The following is a 23,246-nucleotide window of genomic DNA, read 5'->3' on the forward strand; positions in this document are numbered from 1 at the left end:
AAAGACCAAACCTGTTCTTGTACAAAATAGGTTTTTGTGTGTGTATTTATTGTTTCTTAGCGCGTTTCTGTCCCAGTGTGGGTCCCAGTTACACAGCTTGGAGCTCACCGTGCTGCACCACATGGCTGCAGCGGGGAGTCTCGCTTTTCATAAGTGGTAAGATTTAGGCTGTGTACACAATCAGGAGTTTAATACAAAACAGCAACAAAACAATTCCTGCTAGTAACTGCGAGCTCATGTCACAGGTGTGGTGGAAGCTGTTGCATGGTTAGATGGAAGTGACTTGTGATTTTATCATTGTGTTAGTTAAGCTTTGTGAAAAGCAGCTTTATTTGTTGTAGCAGCTAGGATGGGACCAGGCTCAGGAAGCCGGCTGTCCTCTGAATCCTACTGTGGCTGAATCAGCGTGATGTTTGGTAATGTCGCCAGTGTGGAAGAGATCTCAGTATCTAGATGCATATGTGTCAGGAACGTGGGCTGAGGCACAGATTGTGTTCCTCACCTCAGAACTTGTATTGGCAGGACAAACACCAGCCTGAGCAGACATGGCTGTGGCAGATGAGGGCCTGTACTCAGTGCAGGGCCAAATTTATCATCAGATTTTAGGCTTCAGGCTCCTGCTCAGATGAGAACTATCTTCTAAAAAAAAAAGTCTGATGCAGCTGTGTGTATGTTTCACCAGAGCTTGTATTACACATGATTAAGAGGAAAGAAAAGTAAAATGCAGAGGTGGAATGAGTATACATAGGGATTGCACAACAAATATGAAAACATACAGAGGAGGCACATCATGGCCTCGCCTTTGGGCTGCTGAGCCTGTGGATTTTGTTAGCATCACCCTCATCCTGAAGGCACCCTTTCTTGGCATGGTGCGGGTGGCAGAGTCGCTGCCAAAGGAGGTGACGTGGGTAATTGCTGGGGTGTGGGGAGAGAAGTGCTTCCTCTTCCAAACAAGCATGACTTTGTGCTCTCTGATGCCTTGTCAAGGTCCCCTGGGCCCAGGGTGAGATGGCAGCAGTGTAACCATGGCACTGTGTGTCTCTGGGATAGTCACTGTTTTAATGACTCATCCTGGAGAATGTGATCACATGTGCAGCCTCCCTGCTTCCCTTTGCCCTATTTCATCCATCTTTTGATATAGTTACATAACCAGGAGCTGAGAGGGGTGGGGTGGGGGGAAACAGTGCTGAAGAATTGCAGGTAATGTGACCAAAATGTGTCTGTAGCTCAAATAGCAGAGCTGTTGTCTGGGAAGCCTGGGAAACTGGGTTTATTCCCAGCACAGTTCTCTCTCTGCAAGTGAATGTGATGTGTGATGTCTGAGCTTCTAAGTTTAAGGAGGCGTGGTGGGAGGACAGGGCTCTGAGACCTTGGCTGTGGTAGGAGAACTACTGTGACTGTAGCAGCGAACTCCTTTGCCCTTATCTTCAGGTGCAACGTAATTCTTTCCCGCATTTATCATGAGTTCTGTTTAATCACATAAGTTGTGGATACCTGTTCTTCTAGTATGTGTAAGACTTGCTGGGACTGATGTTCACAGAAATGTTTGAGCTGCTCTGCTTGTATTGGCCTATGGCAGGGTGAACCCTGAAGTCCTAAATGGATTCTGACCTAGGCTTCGAGCAAATGCTGAGGCAGTTCTGGTGGGATGTCTGGAGAGGAAGCTTGCAAAGTTGGTGCTTTTGATCAAGGTGTGAATCTAGTTCTTGTCATCTCAATTTTAAGAGGTGATATTGGTGGTAAGGTTAATTTAATAGGCATATTAACATGGCAGCTGTAGAGGTGCCTGTACATGCAACGTGCTGTACTGAAGCATCCTTCATTTAAGCTCGAGCTTTTTGAGAAGGGATGCTCTTTGTCCCCAGATCCCACAGAGTCACAATGTGATGCTTGTTGGTTCTGTATTACTTCATCTGCCACATTCTTCTGCGCTGATGTCTTCTTCCCTTCTTTCCTTCAAAGTTCTGTCTAAGTGTCATTTCAGTTCAGTCATTAGCTCAGATACACAGTATAAGCAAGAGAGCTGATTACGAGATGAGGCTCAGGGTATCTCTTTGCCTGACACAAGGGGACAAGATGCTTCAAAGAAGCTATTACGAGGCTTGTCAGAAACAGTTTACTTCAAGGGAAGCTTTTGAACAGAAACATTTCCTTTCTGTGCTCTGCAAGCATTAGCTTGGTCACTGGCAGCCTGTTGAAGAGCAAAATGTCACATAGAACAAGATGTCATTTCACATAGTGCTTTAAGACTGAAATCAGCTATTAATGCAAGTCTGAAAATAGGAGAATGTAGAGAAAAAGGAGTGCATGTGGTTTATAATGTGAGAAGAGTATTGCCACTTGCTTTTTGTTTTTAAAAAAGCTTGCCAGAAGTTACCATTTAAATCACGATAGTGGAGCCTGGTGATAAAACCACTGAGCTGCCTGCTAAGCCATGACCCAGTGTTTGAAGCAGATAACCTCTTGCATGGTATGTTCTGTTAACTTGGAAGATGGTTACACAGGTGTCATGTGTAAACTGTGGAAATTTCTGCCCCACTTGAATGTTGTGAAACAAAGAAAAAGAGGTTTGAGTTCCTTGTTTTAATTGGAGCTCAGTGGGCCCCTGTAGGAAAACAGGCCCTTAGGGGCAGCAGGTGCTCTGTGTGGACTGGAATAATTTTGCCTTGTTTTCTTGTCAGGACATTTTTGGGCTGTGTTGAGTGGTGTTAGTCTTGGCTTTCACTGGGAACAGACTCTTCACCATAAAACTTTTTAACACTCTTTGAGTGGCACTGTTGGAAAGGACCCCAGTTTTGACCCTCAGAGAAACATGCTTGCAAACGAGTGAGAATAGGGATTGTTGGCCAATGAATGCTCATGTAAAAGCCAGCTGCCAGCCTGGCACAGTTGTTCTTATGTCATTACCTCCTCGTCTTTTCAGACCAACCCCAGGAAGCCGTGTTCAGCGGTGACCATGTTGAACACGCGGAGGATGGAGAATGGCAGCGCTCTACTTCAACTACCTCATCTCAGAGTGAGCGGGCAGAGCGACTCTTGCAGAACCAGCACAAGAGCCTGGCCTCTGAGGACACCAAAAAGAAGAGGGCTCAGAAACCGTCTCACATGCGGAGGAACATAAGGTAAGCAGCAGCAGGACAGAAAGAGCTAGGGTCCTGTGTAGCCTTTTGAGTAAAAACAGAGTCTCTGGACTTTGCTTCTGAGCTACATTTTGCCACTGCTGGCAAACCAGCTGGCTTTTCTTTTCCAAAACCTTAGGATTTCACCGGTGGGAGTAGTATGATCTCAGACTGGAGTGCTGCATGTGGGTGCAGACTTGTTTGGTATTTCAGAAGAGTGAATATTTGGTTATGGAATATATTGCAAAAATTGTGTACTTGCTGCTGGCTTTTAAGACATGTAATTGAAAAACAGCACCACCATTAAGCAAATACCCAGTTTCAGATATCTGCTGATGAGGATCCTATTGCAAACAGCCTAAAATATAGTCCTTCCCTCTACTATCCTGGGTACTTGTTGGCAGGAATGCTGATGCTGTGACTGGTGACTGAGATGTTGGAAGTCAATTTCACCTGACTTTTGTACAGCAGTAGTTGTTTGATTGTGTAAGTCACACATATATTCTGGGACAGATTGTGAGGTGGTAATTCACTATGAAATTTTGTTCAAGGGGATCTAAAATGCTCAGAGGAGTCATAATGGAGCAGGAACTCCTGTGGCAGCAAGAGGCTCTTTTGCCCTCTGTGTAACGTGCCGGTGGTCTTTGGTTCATACTTAAGCTTGTGCAGGTTGATTTTCTTAAAGCCGAAGGAATGAATGTTGAGTAGGCCTTGGAAACTGAGACTTCATTAGGATGGAGGACATGTCCCCGCAGTGTGGGGTTGGCTGGATTTAAAGGCTAGTTTAAGGGAGCTGGATTTTACCACTGCTTGCACCACATCTCTCCTCTGGCAAAAGAGCCTTCATTTCCAGGGCCACACATGTGAAACTGAAGCGGGGGAAAAACAACTTCTGGAAGTAATGAAAATTACCTGTAGAAGTAAGGTGCTTTGAGAGCATCCTTTGAAACAATTGTTAAAACCATTAGAGGTCCTAGTTCCTGAAAAAACTATGCCAGAGGAGAATCAGGGTGATGACTTTTTGTGGGGGAAATGATGCCTTTTCTTCCCATGTATCTTCCTTGCGTGACTTTGTATGTTTTCTGTTTATAGACTGCATAGCAATAAATAACATTCTTACAGATATAACTAGTCTATGATAACCTAGCTTAAGTATATACTTACCCACTCACGTTTTTCCTCCTTTCATTATTTTGCTTCTGTCAAACTTTTGTTTTTTCCTTGAGTAATAGTAGTGTTACCTGTAGTTGGGAAGCATAGTCTTGAAATAGCTGTAGAATTTGTCTATAGCTTTTGGCGATAATGTTCCTAGTCTGTGTAGCTGACAGACTACCTGGAGCTTGTCAATCATCTTTTGAGCTGACTGTACAGCCATTGAGGTTTTTGGAAGAAATTGTTTGAGTGTAACCAAATCATGTTTCTCTGTTTGATTCTGTGTTCAGAAAGCTGTTGCGTGAGGACCAACTGGAAGCCGTGACAAAAGCAGCCCAGCAGGAAGAGTTGGAGAGAAGGAAACGGCTAGAGCAGCAGCGGAAGGATTATCCAGCCACTATCCCAACCGTACCTCTAGAGTTTCTTCCTGGTAAGCAGTGGGAGATGCCACCCGAAGCAAGATTTTTTTTTTTTTTTTTTTTTTTTTTTAAGGATAGGAGCTGAAGAAGGTAATGCTATGCTTGTCTACAATAGGACAAGAGGTAATGGTTTTAAATGAAAAGAGGGTAGATTCAGACTAGATAGAAGGAAGAATTTTTTTACGATGAGAGTGGTGAAACACTGGAACAGGTTGCCCGGAGAGGTTGTAGATGCCCTGGAAACATTCGAGGTCAGGTTGGACGGGGATCTGAGCAATATGATCTAGTTGAAGATGTCCCTGCTCATTGCAGGGGAGGGTTGGGCTAGATAACCTTTAAGGTCCCTTCCAACCCAAACCATTCTGTGATTCTGTGCTGCACTTGGACTTTCAGGTGTAAACTCTTGAAATGGCAGTTCCAAACCACTTGTCAGTTCAGTGTAGTTATTTCCACTTCTGAGCTAGTTCTGAATCAAGATGCTGTGGCTGCATGGTGAAAGGTGCCAGGTAACTTTTGTTGAAGATATTTTGACAAGTTAATTGTGTGTAAGTGGGATGCTGGAACAGGCCTCTCTTGTCTTTCCAACTCATATGGAAGATTAAACCAACAGACTTGACAGAAATGCCATGTCCTTGGTTCAGATCACATTCGTACTGTGAATGGTCTGGTAATGCATGGGTCTGGTACTACGGATAGTGGAACAATAGACTGTGTGTACATATGTTCATGATGTTAGACTGGGTGCACATATGTTCATGATGTAACCTTGTCCTTTCTTGCATGTTTCAGCAAGCAGTGAAATAGCAGGCAGTGTAAATGGTTAAGCATCACCCTTGTCTTGCGGTGAATATGTCATCTTGCATTGTCTTCTAACCTGGATCATTCCAGTGATCTAGTTTATAGCACAGCCTCTCAGACTGGTATAAAGGGCAGAGAAGTGCAGCTGGAAGTTGTGTCAGGGGTAAGGAGTTCTTGAGTTGACTTTGCCTGTTGAGAAAATGTATATTCTTCCTTAAGTGCAAATGTTCAAAACATTTTTGCATGGTGGGGAAGGAATAAGAGCTATTTAAAACACTTTAACTGTTGCAGAGTAGGTTGCAGCCCCAGAAGAATGTTGTTGCTTGCTGAGTCACTGCAGCGGTGCTTATTTGGCCCTGTTAGCCAGCCTCTCTCCCCACATGGCAATACTTAAACATACAAACAAAGTCTTGATCAGCGAAAGTTGTTTATGATATGTGTGATATACTTATTACAGTGTCCCTACTAACAAAGGACAGTTATCATCCCTTCAGCAGTTGGTGCTTTCTCTGCTGGATGAAAACCAGCTTTTACTTCTGAGACCCAAAAAAAACCAACAAAAAAAAGGACTTTAGCCTGTTGCATGGTCAGTGCGCCCCAGCCAGGGCATGCAGTGGAAGAGGGTGCCATCAGCAATGGGCTATTGTTTTGGCATATTGAGCAAGGAGGAGATTGTGACCCAGGAAGCTGAGTCATAGCAGCATTGTAGACAGTGAGAGTCTGTTATGGAAAATTCCAGGGCTAAGTTATTGGAGCAAAAGTGGAAGGAAATACTGTCTGGTTTCTGAACAGTTTTGTCTCGTTCCCCATTATTATGAATTACTTATTGTTTGTAATTTATGTTTGTAGAGGACATCGTTTTCAGAACAGCAGAGGCTACCCAGCTCCCACCTCAGGTCCTGACTGAGGAAGTGATCTGCCTAGATAGTACCAGCAGTGGCAGTGAAGATGATGCTAAAGGAAAAAATAGCATTAAAGATGGTAAGTGTCCAATTGCCTCACCCTGGTCTTCTCACAATTTGCTGTTTATTTAGCCACAAGTCACCTGTTTTCATCTAGTCACATGCTCCAGTAGTGAATCACTTCAGATTTTTGTAGGCCTATTGGTTTCCAAATATATGGCCAGTTCTGGCTTTTGAGTCCTAAACTGACATTTATAACCTGGCCTATCAGGCACTCTTGCAAACTTGTGTTTATTTCTGCTTTATAAATGCACTTAATTTTGCTCAGTGCTCTGCTGAAGAATGCTTACATGAGATGTGTCATCATCTGCTGTGTATAAAAGGGGCATCCAAGTATTCAGATCTGCAACTGAAAGTGGGTTTTGCATCCCTTGTCCCAAATGGATCTAACCTGACTCCTTTATACCACTCCGGTAGAGAACTTCTGCCTGATTTCCTTGGTGGTCCTTAGACATTGTATCCACAGATAAAATGCATGTCTGCTTTTGGGAATTAAGAGAACACATGGAGGGGAACATAAAACGTGTGCAGAAACTGTCTCATGTTCTGTTTGAATCAGCCCAAATTAATGTTCTCTGAAACATTGGGAAACTCATGCTCTTTTATGCTGGTGTATGGGGCCTGATGTGTGCCTGTATTATGCCTGCTTGTTCAGAATAGGTCATTAGGCCAGTGTGGAATTGCAAAAGGTGATAGCCTTATTTTCCAGATATGAGTTTTTTTCCATGCATGATAAACCCTGATGTCAAGTTAACCTTTGCCCTTATTCTCTCCTGTTTTGGTTACTTTACAGAAGTGATTGAGCTGAGTTCAGGAGAGGATGATGCCCTCCAAATTGTGGACAGCAGTGACTCTGGCAATGAAGGGGAGGAGGATGGCAGTGAAGAGAGCAGTGGCTCTCATGTGAATGATGCCTTAAATCAGTCAGATGCTCTGGGGCAAGTCATTGTCAACATCAATCATCCACCAAATGAAGAGGACATTTTCCTGGCTCCCCAGCTTGCACATGCAGTAAAACCCCATCAGGTATTGCCTTGAAAATGCCTCATGATCTCAGCAGAACTTCTTTGGTGAGATCTGTGACCACTGTGGTTGTGGTGGTGGCTGTTGTGGACAGTCAAATGATAAGGACAAATTGAAGGGAGGCCAGGGCTATGTATAACTTTGGCTATTATATGATAACCAGAGTATTTAGCTCTTATTTCAAGAGCTCGTACTCATCTTCAATGACAATTCTTGCTGTACTTGTAACAAAATTCCTTCATCTCTCAAAGGCAAAATATTTTATAACAATTAGAGTTCATTGAGATGCCCAAGAAGGTTTTTACCTGGGTGTCCTGGTGACGGATGGTGTGGTGATATCTGGCACAGACAGGAATGTTTTCCTTTGTATATTTAGATGAACATTTGTAAAGTAAAATTATATTTATAAACAAATGAATCAACTCCAATTCAGATTATCTGGCTAAAAGTGAATTTTGATTTATTGTTATATTCTCAGAAACTTCTATAGGTATCTAAAAATATTGACTTTCTGAGTCTTCCCTAGATTAGAATACTGTAGTGAACTTGAAACATCGCCTTTATATTTTCATGGTTTATGCAATCCTAATGTGCTTGCCACTCTGTAAATACATAACCATCTTGTTGTTTTATCCCACCATTCTAATACCTTTTCTACTTTTCTGTCTAGATTGGTGGGATCCGATTCCTGTATGACAACTTGGTCGAGTCCTTGGAGAGATTTAAAACCAGCAGTGGGTTTGGGTGTATTTTAGCACATAGCATGGGCCTGGGCAAGACCATACAGGTCATCTCTTTCTTGGATGTACTTTTTCGGCACACAGAGGCAAAGACTGTTCTTGCCATTGTTCCTGTAAGTAGCTCATGTGAAGGGCTGGCTGAGGGGCTTCCTTCCACTACTTCTTTCTTTGCATAGAGGAGATTGATTAGTGTCCCGTCTCACATCAAGCTCTCTCATACCCTTGCTCTTCTTATCCCTCTTTCATTCCCTGTGTCCCTGAGTCTGCATGCTGTGGTCTGCTCCTTCTTTCTGGGCCAGCTGGGTGTCACTCCCTATTTTCATTTCTGCTCTTAAAATCCTGAGTGATTCAGTTGGGTTTTTAATCCTCCTATGGCTAACTTTTTCAGGTGAATACGCTCCAAAACTGGCTAGCAGAATTCAACATGTGGCTCCCGGCCCCTGAAAACCTTCCTGCTGATTATAACTCCAAAGAGGTCCAACCCCGCACCTTCAAAGTCCACATCCTGAATGATGAACACAAGTAGGTGCCAGTAAAAGCCCTTTTAAGCTCTTGGACTGCACTTTATGGAACTGTTATCAGAATTGCTGTTGCAGACTGCTTAGTTTGGGCTAATTCTGTGCAGTCAACTCCCAGATCTTTCCCACTCTGCATTTGTTGTGGATGCTGTCTTGAGAGGAGGATTTTGGTACCTGGGAGAGATTTACTGTCTCTTTCATTCCATATTTGTATCTTGTACTTCCTTCTCACACCTTTTTGTTCTTCCATATATGGTGAGATCAGGAACCCAGTTCGAGACAGAGCTACTTCTGCAGGAAGGAGTAGAAGTGCTATGTTTTGTTTCTGGTGGTACGCTGCTAGTCCTGTCAGAGTCCTGGGACCCATAAGGCATGTGCCCCCTATACCACGTCTCTTGTATTTAGAACGTTGGGTTTTTTCCCCTGAGATTTTTCACACACTTAGGGGTTCCTCTACCCGACACTGTGACTGTCTGTGAATTGTGTTGTCCTTGAGGGATTCTGGCAAGTTATACAAAGCCTCCTTGTCCAGAAGGGAGAGATCAGTGATTGCAGTTACAGCCTGGTGTGGAGTGTATTCTTGGCTCGTGGATCTCTGCTTCTTTCTGGGTCATTTGTCTTGCATGGATCAGGACAGTGTAGTGATCCTAGGGAACTCTCAGTTCATTGGCTATGTTCATATGTTCATACACTTATCTGTTGAGGTCTTCACCTCCTGGGTGGAATGTACTTTGAATCTGCTGATGCTACTCCAGCCATGTGTTTACTATTGGGTGGGATCTGGTGTGCTCTGGGAGGACAGTGAGGAGTGAGGACAGTGTCTTGATCTGAACCAATTCTGAGCAGGCTAGCAGGGAAGGAAGAATTGAGGGACACTAACATTGGAAGAGACAACAACAAGGGATAAATGACTAGATGATTACAACCACATACATTAGCAGCTTGTTCTGAAAATGTTTTTTGCAGAGGCAGTCTCGTCAACAGCTCTTTAAAAAGGATGCACTCAAATCTGATATGCTTTTGTACATGACAAACTTCTACAGCTCAGTTTCTATAAGGGTTTGTCATTCTCAACCCTGCTACCCCTGGCACATAAAAGGCGCTTTTTTTTTTCCCTCTGTACCAGATTGTCTCCTAAAGAAACTTCATTGTATTCCTCTGTCTGGTTTGATGTGAGAAAGTGCTTTAATTAATGGAATGGGTCTTTTTTTCTCAGCAGACTCCAATCCAGTGGTTCAAACTGAAACTGGAGAGAAAGCTAACAGTTTATTTGGTTGGTTTGTTTGTTTTGCAGGACAACAGCTGCACGTGCAAAGGTGGTGAATGACTGGGTGACAGAGGGTGGTGTGCTGCTGATGGGATATGAGATGTACCGTCTCCTCTCACTGAAGAAGTCCTTTGCCACTGGCAGGAAGAAGAAAACAAAGAAACAAGCTGGCCCTGTCATTATTGACTTGGATGAGGAAGACCGGCAGCAAGAGCTTCTGAAAGGTGGGAGGCCAGTCCTTGAGAGAGATTGTCACCCTGTTGTCCAGCTGGCTATCAACTCTGGCAGCACTATAACTTGCTTTTAGCATCCCTGACATGATCAAACTTTGCTGGGCAGGATTGTGTCTTTGGAGACAGAAGGTTGTTGAGCTTTGATTGAGTTTTTCATTTCTTGCAATAGCTGCAAGTAAGCGTGGAAGTCAGTACACTGAACTTGGGGATGTGTCTGTGTGAGATTTACCAGTCTGATCTGATGCAAGACACTGAACTTGATGCAATGCAGGTCATTGAGCAGAAATCAAGGAACAGTCATGTCTGGTCATTACCACATTGTGCTAAATTGGAGCTAGTGTCTAGTCACATTTTATTTCCTGAATCAGCTTTGTCCTCTGCCACCCATGAATACTGCTTTTTTTGTCTTTCAGAACTACTCCTCTTTTTCATTTTGTGAAGTTGGTGACCATATAAAACCAGAACTTTGTCTTATTCATCTCTAACTAACATTTAATGTTCCTTGTCCTCAGGGATTGAGAAAGCTTTGTCTCGCCCTGGCCCAGATGTGGTTATTTGTGATGAGGGACACCGGATAAAGAACTGCCATGCCAGCACTTCGCAGGCCCTGAAGAACATCCGCTCCCGCCGGCGGGTGGTGCTGACTGGCTACCCACTCCAGAACAACCTCATTGAGTATTGGTGCATGGTAGACTTTGTCCGACCTGACTTTCTAGGCTCACGGCAGGAATTCAGCAACATGTTTGAGCGCCCTATCCTGAATGGGCAGTGTATTGACAGCACCCCTCAAGATGTCCGTCTCATGAGGTATCGCAGTCATGTCCTGCATAGCCTGCTGGAAGGCTTTGTGCAGCGGTGAGTCCACAAGGAGTTCTTAACAGTGTAGTCCGTGCAAACAGCTCCTTCATCCCAAATTAGCCTGCTTGTTTGCTGAGTTTATGCAGTACAGCTAATCATGCTACCTTATAGAATCATAGAATCATGTGGGTTGGAAAAGACCTTTAAGATCATCGAGTCCAACCATTAACCTGGCACTGCCAAGTCCACCACTAAACCATGTCCCTAAGCACCACATCTACCCATCTTTTAAATACCTCCAGGGATGGGGACTCAACCACTTCCCTGGGCAGCCTGTTCCAATGCCTGACTACCCTTTCAGTGAAGAATTTTTTCCTAATATCCAATCTAAACCTCCCCTGGTGCAGCTTGAGGCCGTTTCCTCTCGTCCTATCACTTGTTACTAAGGAGAAGAGACCAACCCCCACCTCGCTACAGCCTCCTTTCAGGTAGTTGTAGGGAGCAATAAGGTCTCCCCTCAGCCTCCTCTTCTCCAGACTAAACAACCCCAGCTCCCTCAGCTGCTCCTCGTATGACCTGTTCTCTAGACCCTTCACCAGCTTCGTTGCCCTTCTTTGGACATGCTCCAGCACCTCGATGTCCTTCTTGTAGTGAGGAGCTCAAAACTGAACACAGTATTCAAGGTGCGCCCTCACCAGTGCCGAGTACAGGGGGACAATCACTTCCCTAATCCTGCTGGCCATGCTATTCCTGACACGAGCCAGGATGCTGTTGGCCTTCTTGGCCACCTGGCCACACCGCTGGCTTGTATCCAGCCGGCTGTTGACCAACACCCCCAGATCCTTTTCTGTCAGGCAGCTCTCCAGCCACTCCTCCCCAAGCCTGTAGCATTGCTTGGGGTTGTTGTGACCCAAGTGCAGGACCCAGCACTTGGCCTTGTTGAACCTCATACAGCTGGCCTTGGCCCATCGATCCAGCTTCTTAGGCTTGAGTTTTAGACAGGTACCTTATCTTTGTGGGAGGATCTTAAACATACAGAAAAAAACACAGAAGAGATCCTTAGGTTAGCAGCTCCATACTTCTCCCAGAATCTCCTTCTTGTTCAATCTGTCAGCTGCAAAATAGTCCTTATGGCTCTATTTGCCTTGGGGATAGAAGTAAATTTGGTTTGCTTTGGTACCACAGACTCTGATAATGGAGAACACCACCTCTAACTGCACCAGTGACCTCCGGTTTATTTTGGTGTCTTAATAGTTAATTTGGATGTGCACTTTCTGACATCCTCTACCCAAGGATCTGAAAATGTTTCACGAACCCTCCATTATGAAAAGTGACAGTGTCTCCACTGCTCTGGAAACAAATCAGCTTTGTTTCTCAGATGAGGGTTCTAAGATGCTGGACCAGTGATTTGATTGGAGTGTCTTAGTCAATGGCAGAGCTAAAAAGAGACCTTAGGTCTTATTTCTGGCTTTCAGCTGCCATGGAAAACAGGACTTTCATCACCCACTTGACACTGTGACCTGTGCTAGAAGGTTGTAACATTTGAGATCTCTGTAATTGTGCTTACAGTTGGTATTTGGCTGCAGGGAGAGTATCTTGGAGGTGTTGTGCATTAGAGCAGCATGCAGCTAGAGGTCTTTCTCCCTGCAGCCAGGTGGGCAAGAAGTCAAAGTCTTACCCTACAGGCAGCCACAGAGAGATCAGACTGGGAAATTCCCTTCCCTCTGTTTATCTCTCTTTCTTTATTTCCTCCACAGGCGAGGGCACAATGTGCTGAAGGTTCAGCTCCCATCTAAGGAAGAACACGTCATTTTGGTACGTCTTTCAAAGATCCAGCGGGCCCTTTATACGGAGTTCATGAACCGGTTCCGAGATGCAGGCAACAGTGGCTGGCTGGGACTGAACCCACTCAAAGCTTTCTGTGTCTGTTGTAAGGTAGGTTTTGGCAAGAGCTGCAAAGAAATATTCTAGTATGTAAGGGAAATGCAGGAATATAAGCGAAAACAGGAGATAAAAGTGTGATTGGCCAGGCTCATCTTCTCTCCCTAGATGGCCCAACATCTTCTCTCCCTACAATGGCCGAACAGAATTGTTATCCCCACTTCCAGAACTGGGGTGCAGGGATGTTTAAGGTCTTATTCAAATTTGTACAAGAAACCTGCAGCCATCAGCTGAACCGGTACTGGGCTGATACCATAACCATTTACCTACTGCAATGCAAACAAGCAGCTTCGTCTACCTTTGTGCTGTGTGGGGTGTGTAGTGGCCTTCTGTTTTGTTCTCAAGGAAAGAATTCGGCAGTTCTAAAGGCAGGGGAGCCTTGGTTACGATGGTTTATACCTTGTGTCATGGCAGAGTCATGTTTTCTGTTTTCACTAGCTTAATGCAGTCAGACTGGCTTTCTCTGCAGTGCCTTACAATTCCATGTGGGGATGGTGATAAGGTGATCGAAGTATTAGTTCTTTCCTTTGAATAGCTGTGGGGGCTTTCAGTCTACAATTATTGGCAGGCAGCAGACCAGCGCAGGCCTAACCACTTTCTTTTCTTACTCCTTCAGATCTGGAACCATCCAGATGTGTTGTATGAAGCTCTGCAAAAGGAGAATCTGGCAAACGAGCAGGATTTGGATGTGGATGACCTTGGCACAGCAAGTACTAATTCCCGCTGCCAGTCTCAGGGAATTAAAGTCAAAACAGAGAGTAATGCTTTGGCATCACCAGTTGGAGAAGCTACTAATAGCAAGTTCCTCCAGAGCGTTGGCTTCAACCCTTTTCAGGAGAGAGCAAATCAGGTCGTTACTTATGAGTGGGTGAGTACCACTGCTGGAAAACCCTTCATTTGGAGAATTACAATAAACATAGACTAGATACTTACTCTGAAAGGCTGTACCTCTTTTTGTTAGGGCAGTTTTCTGAACTAGAGCAAAGAAAAGACTCTTCTGTTTAAGAGTTAGGGATTTCTCATCCATTTTATCTGCCACAGAGTGTCTTGATAAGCATGTCTGCATGGCACTGGGTAGGAATTTTAGGACTCTCATGAGGCTGGAGTGCAGGCAACACTCTTTTATACCATTGTTTTAATCTGACCAAAAAGACTGTGGACTTTGTTATTCTAAAAAAGGTGTTAGGGTGAAGTTTAATCTAGATAAGTTCGGCACTGGTGAGGCCGCACCTCGAGTGCCGTGTTCAGTTTTGGGCCCCTCACTACAAGAAGGACATCGAGGTGCTGGAGCATGTCCAAAGAAGGGCAACGAAGCTGGTGAAGGGTCTAGAGAACAGGTCATACGAGGAGCAGCTGAGGGAGCTGGGGTTGTTTAGTCTGGAGAAGAGGAGGCTGAGGGGAGACCTTATTGCTCCCTACAACTACCTGAAAGGAGGCTGTAGCGAGGTGGGGGTTAGTCTCTTCTCCTTAGTAACAAGTGATAGGACGAGAGGAAACGGCCTCAAGCTGCACCAGGGAAGGTTTAGATTGGATATTAGGAAAAAATTCTTCACTGAAAGGGTAGTCAGGCATTGGAACAGGCTGCCCAGGGAAGTGGTTGAGTCCCCATCCCTGGAGGTATTTAAAAGATGGATAGATGTGGTGCTTGAGGATGTGGTTTAGTGGTGGACTTGGCAGTGCCAGGTTAATGGTTGGACTTGATGATCTTAAAGGTCTTTTCCAACCTTAGCGATTCTATGATTCTAAGTTGGTGGTAAGTCTAGTGGACTGGAGGAGAGGTCTTGAGATACAGTAGAGAGTCATGAGAGGTTAAGAGGATGCTCATTCATCCATACTCCAAGAAGTTTGTCATTTGTTGCTTCTGCAATGGGAGGTAGAAGCAGTAGTTGGGAGTAACATTGTCACCTGGACCTGGCTGGATCTATATAACATCTCTGCAATGACTTATTTCTCTCACCTTGAGACAGGATTGTTGAACTAAGCAGGAATGAGCAACTCCACCTGTAATAGTCTCCCATTTCTCGGTAGGCCAAAGACATCTTGTGTGATTACCAGACGGGAGTCTTGGAGAACTCACCCAAGATGGTGTTACTGTTCCACCTAATTGAGGAAAGTGTGAAGCTTGGAGACAAGATCTTGGTCTTCAGGTAAGCAAAGTATCAACAGCTGATCCTACAGTCACTAAATGCTGGAGTAGTTGAACCCCTCTGGTACTAGGAGGTTGTTACAGGGGGTGAGTGGTGTGGCAGTTCCCCTTTTCTCCTTTGTTGTATTAGATCCTGTTTTTCCTCCATTGATTTTATACTTCTGCCACTATCAAGTTTACTAGTGAGAGGTGTGCTGCCACAAACAGCATTTGACAACTGTCAGTGGTGTCATGGTTGGGGAAGAGTTCTGATACTCCACTTTTGCTGGTGTGGGGGCTTTCTCCTTAACAGAGATCTTGGTTTTACAGCCAGAGCTTGTCCACATTATCTGTCATTGAAGAGTTTTTGGCAAAGAGACCAATGCCGAGTCCTCCAGGCTCAGATGGAGGAGTTCACAACTGGGTCCGAAACATCAACTATTACAGTGAGTGCAGCCAATCCTCGTCTCCTTTGGTGTGACACTGTTTGATCCTCTGTGACGGACTAATTCCTGAAAGTCACCCACTATTTTCTTGTAGTTGTCCCTGGGTGTGAAAATGCTTTTCTGAAGCATTCTTCTGATGAAGTCTCTTTCAGATTGTTCTTACTTTAGCTGCTTGGAAAGGCAGTGTCAGTTTGATAGCAACTAACTGATAATTTCTAAATCCTCTTTTTGACATCTTACTCAGAAGATGTTAGACATCTTTAACATCTCACTTACACATTAGTACTTTTTTAAGTTGTAAAAGATACGTTTTGCTTCCTGTTTGGCTATTTTCTGGATCTTGCTTCCCAAACCAGAATCACTGTGGAATGCTTTCACTAGCTTGGTGCTGTGAATTCCTCCTCCCCTCTTCCCCAGCTTTAAATCTTGTTCTGGTATGGGTTGTTGCTTTGTGTGGCTACTTTGCAGGACAGGACTGAGAGGAGCGGTGGATATGGTGTTCCTGATTTTTGCAGAGCTGCCCTAAGCAAGCTGCTGCCCGGGAACAGAGACATGATACCCCCCTGCACTCCTTTAGACCAGTACTCTCTGTGCTTAGATCCAGTCTATGGGGTTTTGCCAAAGGCTTTCACAATTTTCCTTTCTCTTTGTTCCTCGAGCTTCCAGGATACCTGAGGCCTTTGTGCTTGCTGCTCTTGCTTGCTGTCTTGCCTAATATGGAGCCTTAATGGGCTAGGTGTGTTGTAGCATTCCCAGTCTTGGCCTCGCCAAGCCTAAGTAATGTTTTGCTTGATCTTTCAGTTGGACAAATCCCAACCTGGCTGGCTGCATTGCACCTGCCTGGCTGGGCACATTAGAGGTACAGAGTGGTCCAGTTGAGGTCCTGGAGTGCAGGACTTGAGGAAGACCTAGAATTGGTTGGGAACCAGTGCCAAAGTTCAGTGTTTGGGAAGTGGTTTTGTTCTGATGGGATTCCCCCAAACATACAGAGCTTGTAAATGTGTCCTTAATTTCCTTCTCAGGACTGGATGGCAGCACCTCTGCCTCGGAAAGGGAACGACTGATTAACCAGTTCAATGACCCCGGCAACACCTCTGTTTGGCTCTTCCTTTTGTCCACACGGTAAGTTGGCTGGAGCAGAAAGGCACAGTGGAGTGCTCATGCTGATGCTCTCTATGGGTTTTCAGTTCTTAACTTCCTTCGTAACGTGCTCTCAGGACTCTATGGGATGATAGTGCCATCTGCTTCTGAATTCCCTAGGGGCACAGAATTTTAGCCTTAGTCCTCTGCAACAACTTAACAACAGTCTTCGAAACCAAACATGGGTTTGAAATTGCCTGTATGACTGGAGGGAACTTTCCATAGACACCTCATGGACTCTTGGCTGTGATGGCTGTCCTGCCTAGAAGCTTTGAAAATTGGCCAAGGCAGCAGCTTGAAATTTGTCTTTAATTTCCAGTGCTGGGTGTCTGGGTGTCAACCTCATTGGAGCAAACAGAGTGGTGGTGTTTGACGCTTCTTGGAACCCATGCCATGATGCCCAGGCCGTGTGCCGAGTGTACCGCTATGGGCAGAAGAAGCCATGCCACATTTACAGATTGGTTTCTGATTACACCCTTGAGAAGAAGATCTATGACCGTCAGATCTCCAAGCAGGGCATGTCAGGTAAGTGTGGATGGACATGACACTCCACTCTTGGCTTTCACTCCTTTTAGCTCCTTTAAGTCCTGTTTCTGTGGTTTTTGTAGCTCCTTTTTTTTGAGGTTGAAAACCAGACAGCCAAAGAAGTGACAGAGGCACTCTCCTAGGGCTATGTTTGATGTTTATGAGACCCAATAAGAAATTCATGGCAGAGTAGTAGGGGCTGTAGAGCCAGCATCCAGCAGCAGCGTTGTGCTACCAGTCCAATGTACTGCCATTTACCTTCCCTGCTAGTCTTCTGGCTGCTACAAGAGACTGGAGACTTAGGGGGTGATCATCCTGTTTTTCCCTGTGCCTGGGCATTACTTGTCTTAAACTGGGCATTACTTATTAAATAGCTCTGTACCTCCATTTCTCCAGCAGCAAGAGAGGGAAAATATCAACATTAAAATATATATTGATACCTTTGACTGATAGTGCTTAGTTAGGAGCCAAGAATAGTTAATTCATTCCAGTTCCAACCTGCCCTTGTACCAAAAGTATCTTTTGTGCTGGCTTCTGCCAGCTGTCAAGCTGTTCTCGTAGAGCATACAGCTGAGGGTCGTGGTGACCCAAAGAGTTCTGCTGCCTGTGTCCTTTGTCTCGAAACCCAACTCGAGAGGCAGCAGCCCAGCATGATCAGCTCAGTATGCTGTTTTGCATTCGAGGTGGAGTCCCCTGGCAGCTGGCCTGGCTCCCAAGAGAGTCCTGGATATAGATGTTTTCTCCATGTGCTCCCGTTTGCCCTGTGTGCAGGAAGGAACGTCCAAGGAAAACTTTCAGGCCCTTGTGAGGGAGGGACCGTGGCTGCTTTTCTGAGCTTTTGACTCAACAGAGTGCTGTAGATTTCAGCACCTGGTTATTAACTTGAGCCTTTTTGTGGGATTTGTGGGAGGACATGTACTGATGTGGCTGCAGTTCTGTCACAGGGCTAGTATGTTTTCAGCCTTTCAATGTGAGATGGGACACCATCTGTAATTAGCTTCATGTTCCTTGCATCCCAGGAGTTCAGTGACCCGCACTGCATTGCCGTGCAGTCTGGAGCACAAGGCATTTGTCAGCCTGACTTGGTCAAACAGGTTCATCTCTGAACATGGCTGATGATTTTTTTCCCTGCCCTGACATTTACAGAAAGCTTCTGAGGATCATGCAGATTGCAAGGAGGGAGCTCTATTAGGACAGGAATGTAGGAAAGGCAGCAGGCAGCAGTACCCATCTCTTCCCTTCTCTGCTCACTCTGTTCCTTCTCTTTTCCAGATCGGGTGGTGGATGATCTGAACCCAGTGCTGAACTTCACCCGACGGGAGGTGGAGAACCTGCTGCATTTTGTGGAAGAGGAATCCGACCCTGCTCAGCTCTCCCTCAATCCAAGCAAGATGAAGGAGTCTGTTCTACAATTAGCCTGTCTCAAGTATCCTCACCTCATCACCAAGGTAAGACCAACCTGCTTCCTTGCTGGCACAGCAGTGCACAGGCAGGAGGAGGACTGGAGGAGTCTGGCTGTGTGATGGGGATGTGGTGGCAAGAAGGATGCATCTGTGTGCTGGTGGGAATAGGTAAAAAATCCTCTAGAGAGGGCTCTAAGAGCCCTGCCCTTCCCTGCAATATCTTCTACACGTTTAGAGCCACGTCTGTCCTGGACAGGTTTGGGGGCAGGTTGAAGGGCGCCCCTTTCTTCAACTCAGTGCTGTGCCAGGAAGGTGGCAGTGGCATATCCCAGCTTGCTGCCTGCTCTCTTCCTGGGTTGGCTTTCAAACAAAGCCGGGATACCCAGCACTTGCCTGTGTTGTGAAGAGTTTCACTGGTAGGGTGGTGCTGCAGAGTGGGCCTGTGGCCAGGTGCCATGGGGCTCTGGTGGCTGCATGACGGCTCGGGAGGCTCCGTGCTTGTGCTCTTAGCCTTTGGCTCGTGGGTTTTGCTGTGAGCTCATGGTAAGCAATGGCCTTGGCTGGGCAGGCTTAGCGATGGCTTAGCTGACTCCGTCACTCTTCAAGCTGAGCCTTGGTCACATCCACAGCATTGCCCCACATGTGCTTTGCCATGACCAGCTCTGCCTCCCACCTCCCCTCTTCCCTGCTCCAGCCTGGGATGGAGACGGTGCTGATGCAGGGACCAGGTGGCTGCCATTTGGGGCATGTTGGTTCCCTCTTGTGGTGTGTTGGTGTCAAAGCCTCAGTGCTGTGGGGTTGCAGGAGCCTTTTCAGCATGAGTCACTGCTGATCGACCGGAAGGAGCACAAGCTGACCAAGGCAGAGAAGAAAGCAGCCAAGAAGAGCTATGAGGAGGAAAAGCGAGCATCTGTCCCCTACACCCGGCCGTCCTACGCACAGTATTACCCAGCCAGTGACCAGAGTCTGACGAGCATCCCTGCCTTTAGCCAGAGGAACTGGTGAGTACCTGCCTCTTCCCCTTCTTCCCATGCTGTAGACATGAAATGAGAGGGCAGAGGATACTTAGCCCTGTCAGTGGAGGCACTGCACTTTCCTCCCTCCTCTCTCACTAGGCGACCAGCCCTCAAGGGTGAGGACAAGCCGGTGGCAAGTGTCCGCCCAGTTCAATCCACCCCCATTCCTATGATGCCCCGGCATGTCCCCGTGGGCAGTGCAGGATCAACCTCAAGTTCCAACCCCGCTGGCAACTTTCCCATCAACTATCTACAGCGAGCCGGTGTCTTTGTGCAGAAGATTGTCACCACCACAGGTGAGTTGCTGATGGTCACAGTGAATTCAGTTGTGATGCCCATGGTGAATTGAGGAGCAGGGTGAGTTGTTGATGCCCACATGGGCTGTGGGCAGACAGGCATCAGAGCTACTGATACTGCCACTCTGCATTTGAGTGGTTCCCTTGTACCTGGAGGACTTTCCCTGCAGGTATGCCAGAGGCATAGGCCTGGTGGGTTGTTGGGAGTAAACTGGGAGAGGTTGGAGAGTTGGGAGAGGGCCTGCAGCACTGTCACCAGTTGTCCTTCTTGGGATAGGGGAGATGCTGTGCCAGAGCTGCATGACTTTTGCTTCCTTGTAGCCTCTGTTGCCTTCCTGTGCTGCTCAGAAATAAACCCAGTGCTTACTTCTAGCACAGCACATAGGGGCAACAACTGGACTGCAAGCAAAGGGGTTTGGTGGTGCGCCTCCCCACTCCTGATGGTGGCTGGCATGTAATTTCACAGACACTGTTCTGTTTCTTCCCCCACTGACAGATATTGTGATTCCGGGTACAAACACATCCACTGATGTACAGGCAAGAATCAGTGCTGGCGAGAGCATCCACATCATCCGAGGGACAAAAGGTAAGTCTCTCTGTCTTGATAAGACATTGTGGATAGGGTCCTAGCCAATGCTAATTAGCAAAGAAAAGGATGTAAAAGCATGAATCAGTCCCTTGAGAGGAAAAGAAACAAGAAGGGGAGGAGATTTGGACACTGCAGTGGCTCTGTTGTGGCCCATGCTTTGGGTGTGCTGTTGTAGCTGATTGCTTCAGGGCTATTGCAGCTGTGGCTGCTGCTGCCTCTTAGAGGAGCTGTTGAACTTTGTGGCTGGGAGTCTCGTTCTCACAACGCCCACTGCATGTACTGGGGCAGCCAAACACTTCCCAGTGCTCCCAGAGGAAACTTATTCCCAAGCATGAAGTTCCACATTTCCCACCGGCAGCACATTGGGAGGGTGTGAGCTCCAACCTGGGAAAGCTGAAAGGGTGGAAATGAGGAGTGAGGAAGGGGGCAGAAGGACTGTGGGCTGTGGGCTAGCCTTATGGAGCACTGCTGTCCTATTCCTACCTGGGCAGCCTCACGGGCTCATGGAAACTGTGAACGAAGTTGTTCTGCCTCTGTTCCAGGGACATATATCCGGACCAGCGACGGGCGGATTTTTGCTATCCGGACCACTGGGAAGCCAAAGGGCAATGAAGACCGTCGGACGGCTGCCTCAGGTAGGGGCTTGTGAGCACTGTGTGAGGCTTGCTCATGTGCTTTCCTACCCAAGCGTCTGGGGCGTGTTCCCTCACTGCCTTCCATCACGCCCGTGTTCTGAGCTGACCCCACAATATTCCCATGATAACCCCACCTTCCTTTCCACTGTTGTTTCTTGGCCCCCAGGTTTTTCTCCAAGGTTGTCTTTCTTACCTGCTCCGTCTCCTTGTTTCCAGGCTCCCAGAGCTCTTCACTGGAGTCCACAAGCAATGGCAGACACAGTGCCTCATCACCGCAGCTCCCCAGCGCGGAGGAGCTCACTCGGCCCATATCCCCCGACAGCCCTGAGATCATCAGCGAGCTGCAGCAGTACGCAGAGGCAGCAGCTGCCCGGGAGTCCCGGCACAGCTCTCCCAGCACCAATGCAGCGCAAGGCCACCCTGCTCGCACGGACAACACGCCCGGCTTAGCAGCCCGAGGAGCCGAGCAGCGTGTGGGGATTCACTGCATGGCTCCCTCTGTGTCTTCAGCCCTGCCGGCCACCAGCCAGCACGTCGATGCCCACTCGGTGTTGGACTTACGGGGCAACAAGCGCAAGTCAACCTCACCATCGGCTCCGGAGGAGCAAGCCCGCAGGCAGCAGAAGAAGCGCCAGTTGCCATCATCCGTGCAGCCGTACGAACACGGGTACCCCGTCTCTGGTGGGTTCGCCATGCCTCCTGTCTCTTTAAACCACAACCTAACCCATCCATTTGCCTCCCAACCAGGAAACTCCTTGTACATGGGCACTGGCTCCTCTTATTACCAGCTGCCCAATTTACTCCCAGACCCTCATCTGGTGTTCCCTGTGACTACTGACCCTCTGCTGACAGCCGGCACCGCCAGCTCTTCTGCTGCTACCTCAGCCACCGCCAGCGTCCCCTCATTCGTGCTAAACCCTTCTCTGACGGGGGTGCTGCCCAATTACTCGCTTCCCTTCACGCAGTCACTCCTGCCCGAGCCCAGGATGTTTGCTCCTTTCCCAGCCCCCGTCTTGCCTAGCAGCCTTCCCAGGAGCATGGCATCTGCCTACCCTGGCTACATGTCCCCTCACTCGGGCTACCCGGCCGGGGGCCTCCTTCGGTCCCAGGTGCCTCAGTTTGAACCCCAGGAGGTCCCAGAGGTGGGATGCAGCTCTAATGATGAGGACAAAGACGACGATGTTATAGAGATCACAGGGAAATAATGGGCCCAGCTCCTGCTTGGTCTCAGCTCCGCCAGGAGGCAAAAATTGCAGGACCTTTTTGGGAGTCAGGATTTCCCCTCTGGGCCATGGCAGTGGGTGGAGAAGGATGCAAAGGGTGTGGCGTGGGGGTTGTTTTGTTCTTTTTGGTTTGTTTTGTTGTTTTTTAGCTGTCAAGGATCTGAATTGTATTAGGGGCTGGGAGATGGGAGGGGGATAGAGTGGACCTGCAAGGGCCGGGGGAGCAAGAGCCAGGGGAGGAGGGAAGCAGCAATGCAAACCATAGGAGTGCCTCCCTCCCATGCTCTGTCTGTCTGTCTGTCTCTCTGTTCTCTGTCTTGTCTGGAAGGGGGAGGCTTGGTGGTGCGAGTCACTGCCCTTCTCAGGCCTGAAGGCATGGGCTTGACCGCTGGCAGGGCCGAGCTCCCTCTCACACGAACTGCCTTATCTGTGAACTTCTCTCACTCCGGGAGGTGTGGGCTGGGGGGGGGGGGGGCGACTCCAGCAGAGGTTGGGGACAAAGTGTTTTTACCGGGGAGGGAGTGGGGGGGCTTCTACGTCGTGTATGTTGGGGTGGGGGTGGGGGGGTGGGGGGAGGGATTGATGTAAAAAAAAAGAAAAAAAAAAAAAAAACACCCCACAAACAATTTGTCACCCTCTTCAAATTCACATGAAACTAGTGTGAGGGTTCCAGGCAGGCTCCTGCTGCAGCGAGAAGGGCAGGGCTCTGGTGGGGGGCTCCCCTGGACCCTTCTGGAGGGTCCCCTCTAAGGTAGGTTGGTCCTGTGGTTCTGATGCCAGCTCTGTGTGCCAGATGAGTGGAGCAATCCTAGACATCTTGGTGGCTATTGGAGGGGAATCCTGGTGACTTCCCCAGCTCCATGGCCCTGCCAGGCTGT

General features: G+C 47.3%; 1 protein-coding gene across 7 annotated transcripts in view; it reads left to right on the forward strand.

The window, feature by feature from the left end:
- The window catches only part of RAD54L2 (RAD54 like 2), a 95,227-nt gene that overhangs the window by 68,081 nt on the left and 3,900 nt on the right, over nt 1-23,246 (forward strand). For 6 of the 7 annotated variants that reach the window (XM_082321142.1, XM_082321145.1, XM_082321144.1 and 3 more), the window contains 20 exons: nt 2,924-3,122; nt 4,562-4,701; nt 6,338-6,469; nt 7,244-7,476; nt 8,144-8,326; nt 8,602-8,735; nt 10,026-10,222; nt 10,744-11,086; nt 12,787-12,964; nt 13,587-13,838; nt 14,999-15,117; nt 15,426-15,541; nt 16,564-16,663; nt 17,001-17,206; nt 18,479-18,654; nt 19,414-19,610; nt 19,725-19,921; nt 20,418-20,507; nt 21,053-21,145; nt 21,362-22,814. In XM_082321142.1, the coding sequence (XP_082177268.1) occupies nt 2,924-3,122; nt 4,562-4,701; nt 6,338-6,469; nt 7,244-7,476; nt 8,144-8,326; nt 8,602-8,735; nt 10,026-10,222; nt 10,744-11,086; nt 12,787-12,964; nt 13,587-13,838; nt 14,999-15,117; nt 15,426-15,541; nt 16,564-16,663; nt 17,001-17,206; nt 18,479-18,654; nt 19,414-19,610; nt 19,725-19,921; nt 20,418-20,507; nt 21,053-21,145; nt 21,362-22,350 (4,274 nt within the window). In that variant the 3' untranslated portion in view covers nt 22,351-22,814. Of the gene's footprint in view, nt 1-2,923; nt 3,123-4,561; nt 4,702-6,337; nt 6,470-7,243; nt 7,477-8,143; nt 8,327-8,601; nt 8,736-10,025; nt 10,223-10,743; nt 11,087-12,786; nt 12,965-13,586; nt 13,839-14,998; nt 15,118-15,425; nt 15,542-16,563; nt 16,664-17,000; nt 17,207-18,478; nt 18,655-19,413; nt 19,611-19,724; nt 19,922-20,417; nt 20,508-21,052; nt 21,146-21,361; nt 22,815-23,246 lie in introns of those variants that run through there. The other variant, XM_082321147.1, reaches the window with a different exon arrangement.

The sequence above is a fragment of the Platalea leucorodia genome (genome assembly GCF_965183815.1).
Source record: "Platalea leucorodia genome assembly, chromosome: 9".
Lineage (NCBI taxonomy): Eukaryota > Metazoa > Chordata > Aves > Pelecaniformes > Threskiornithidae > Platalea > Platalea leucorodia.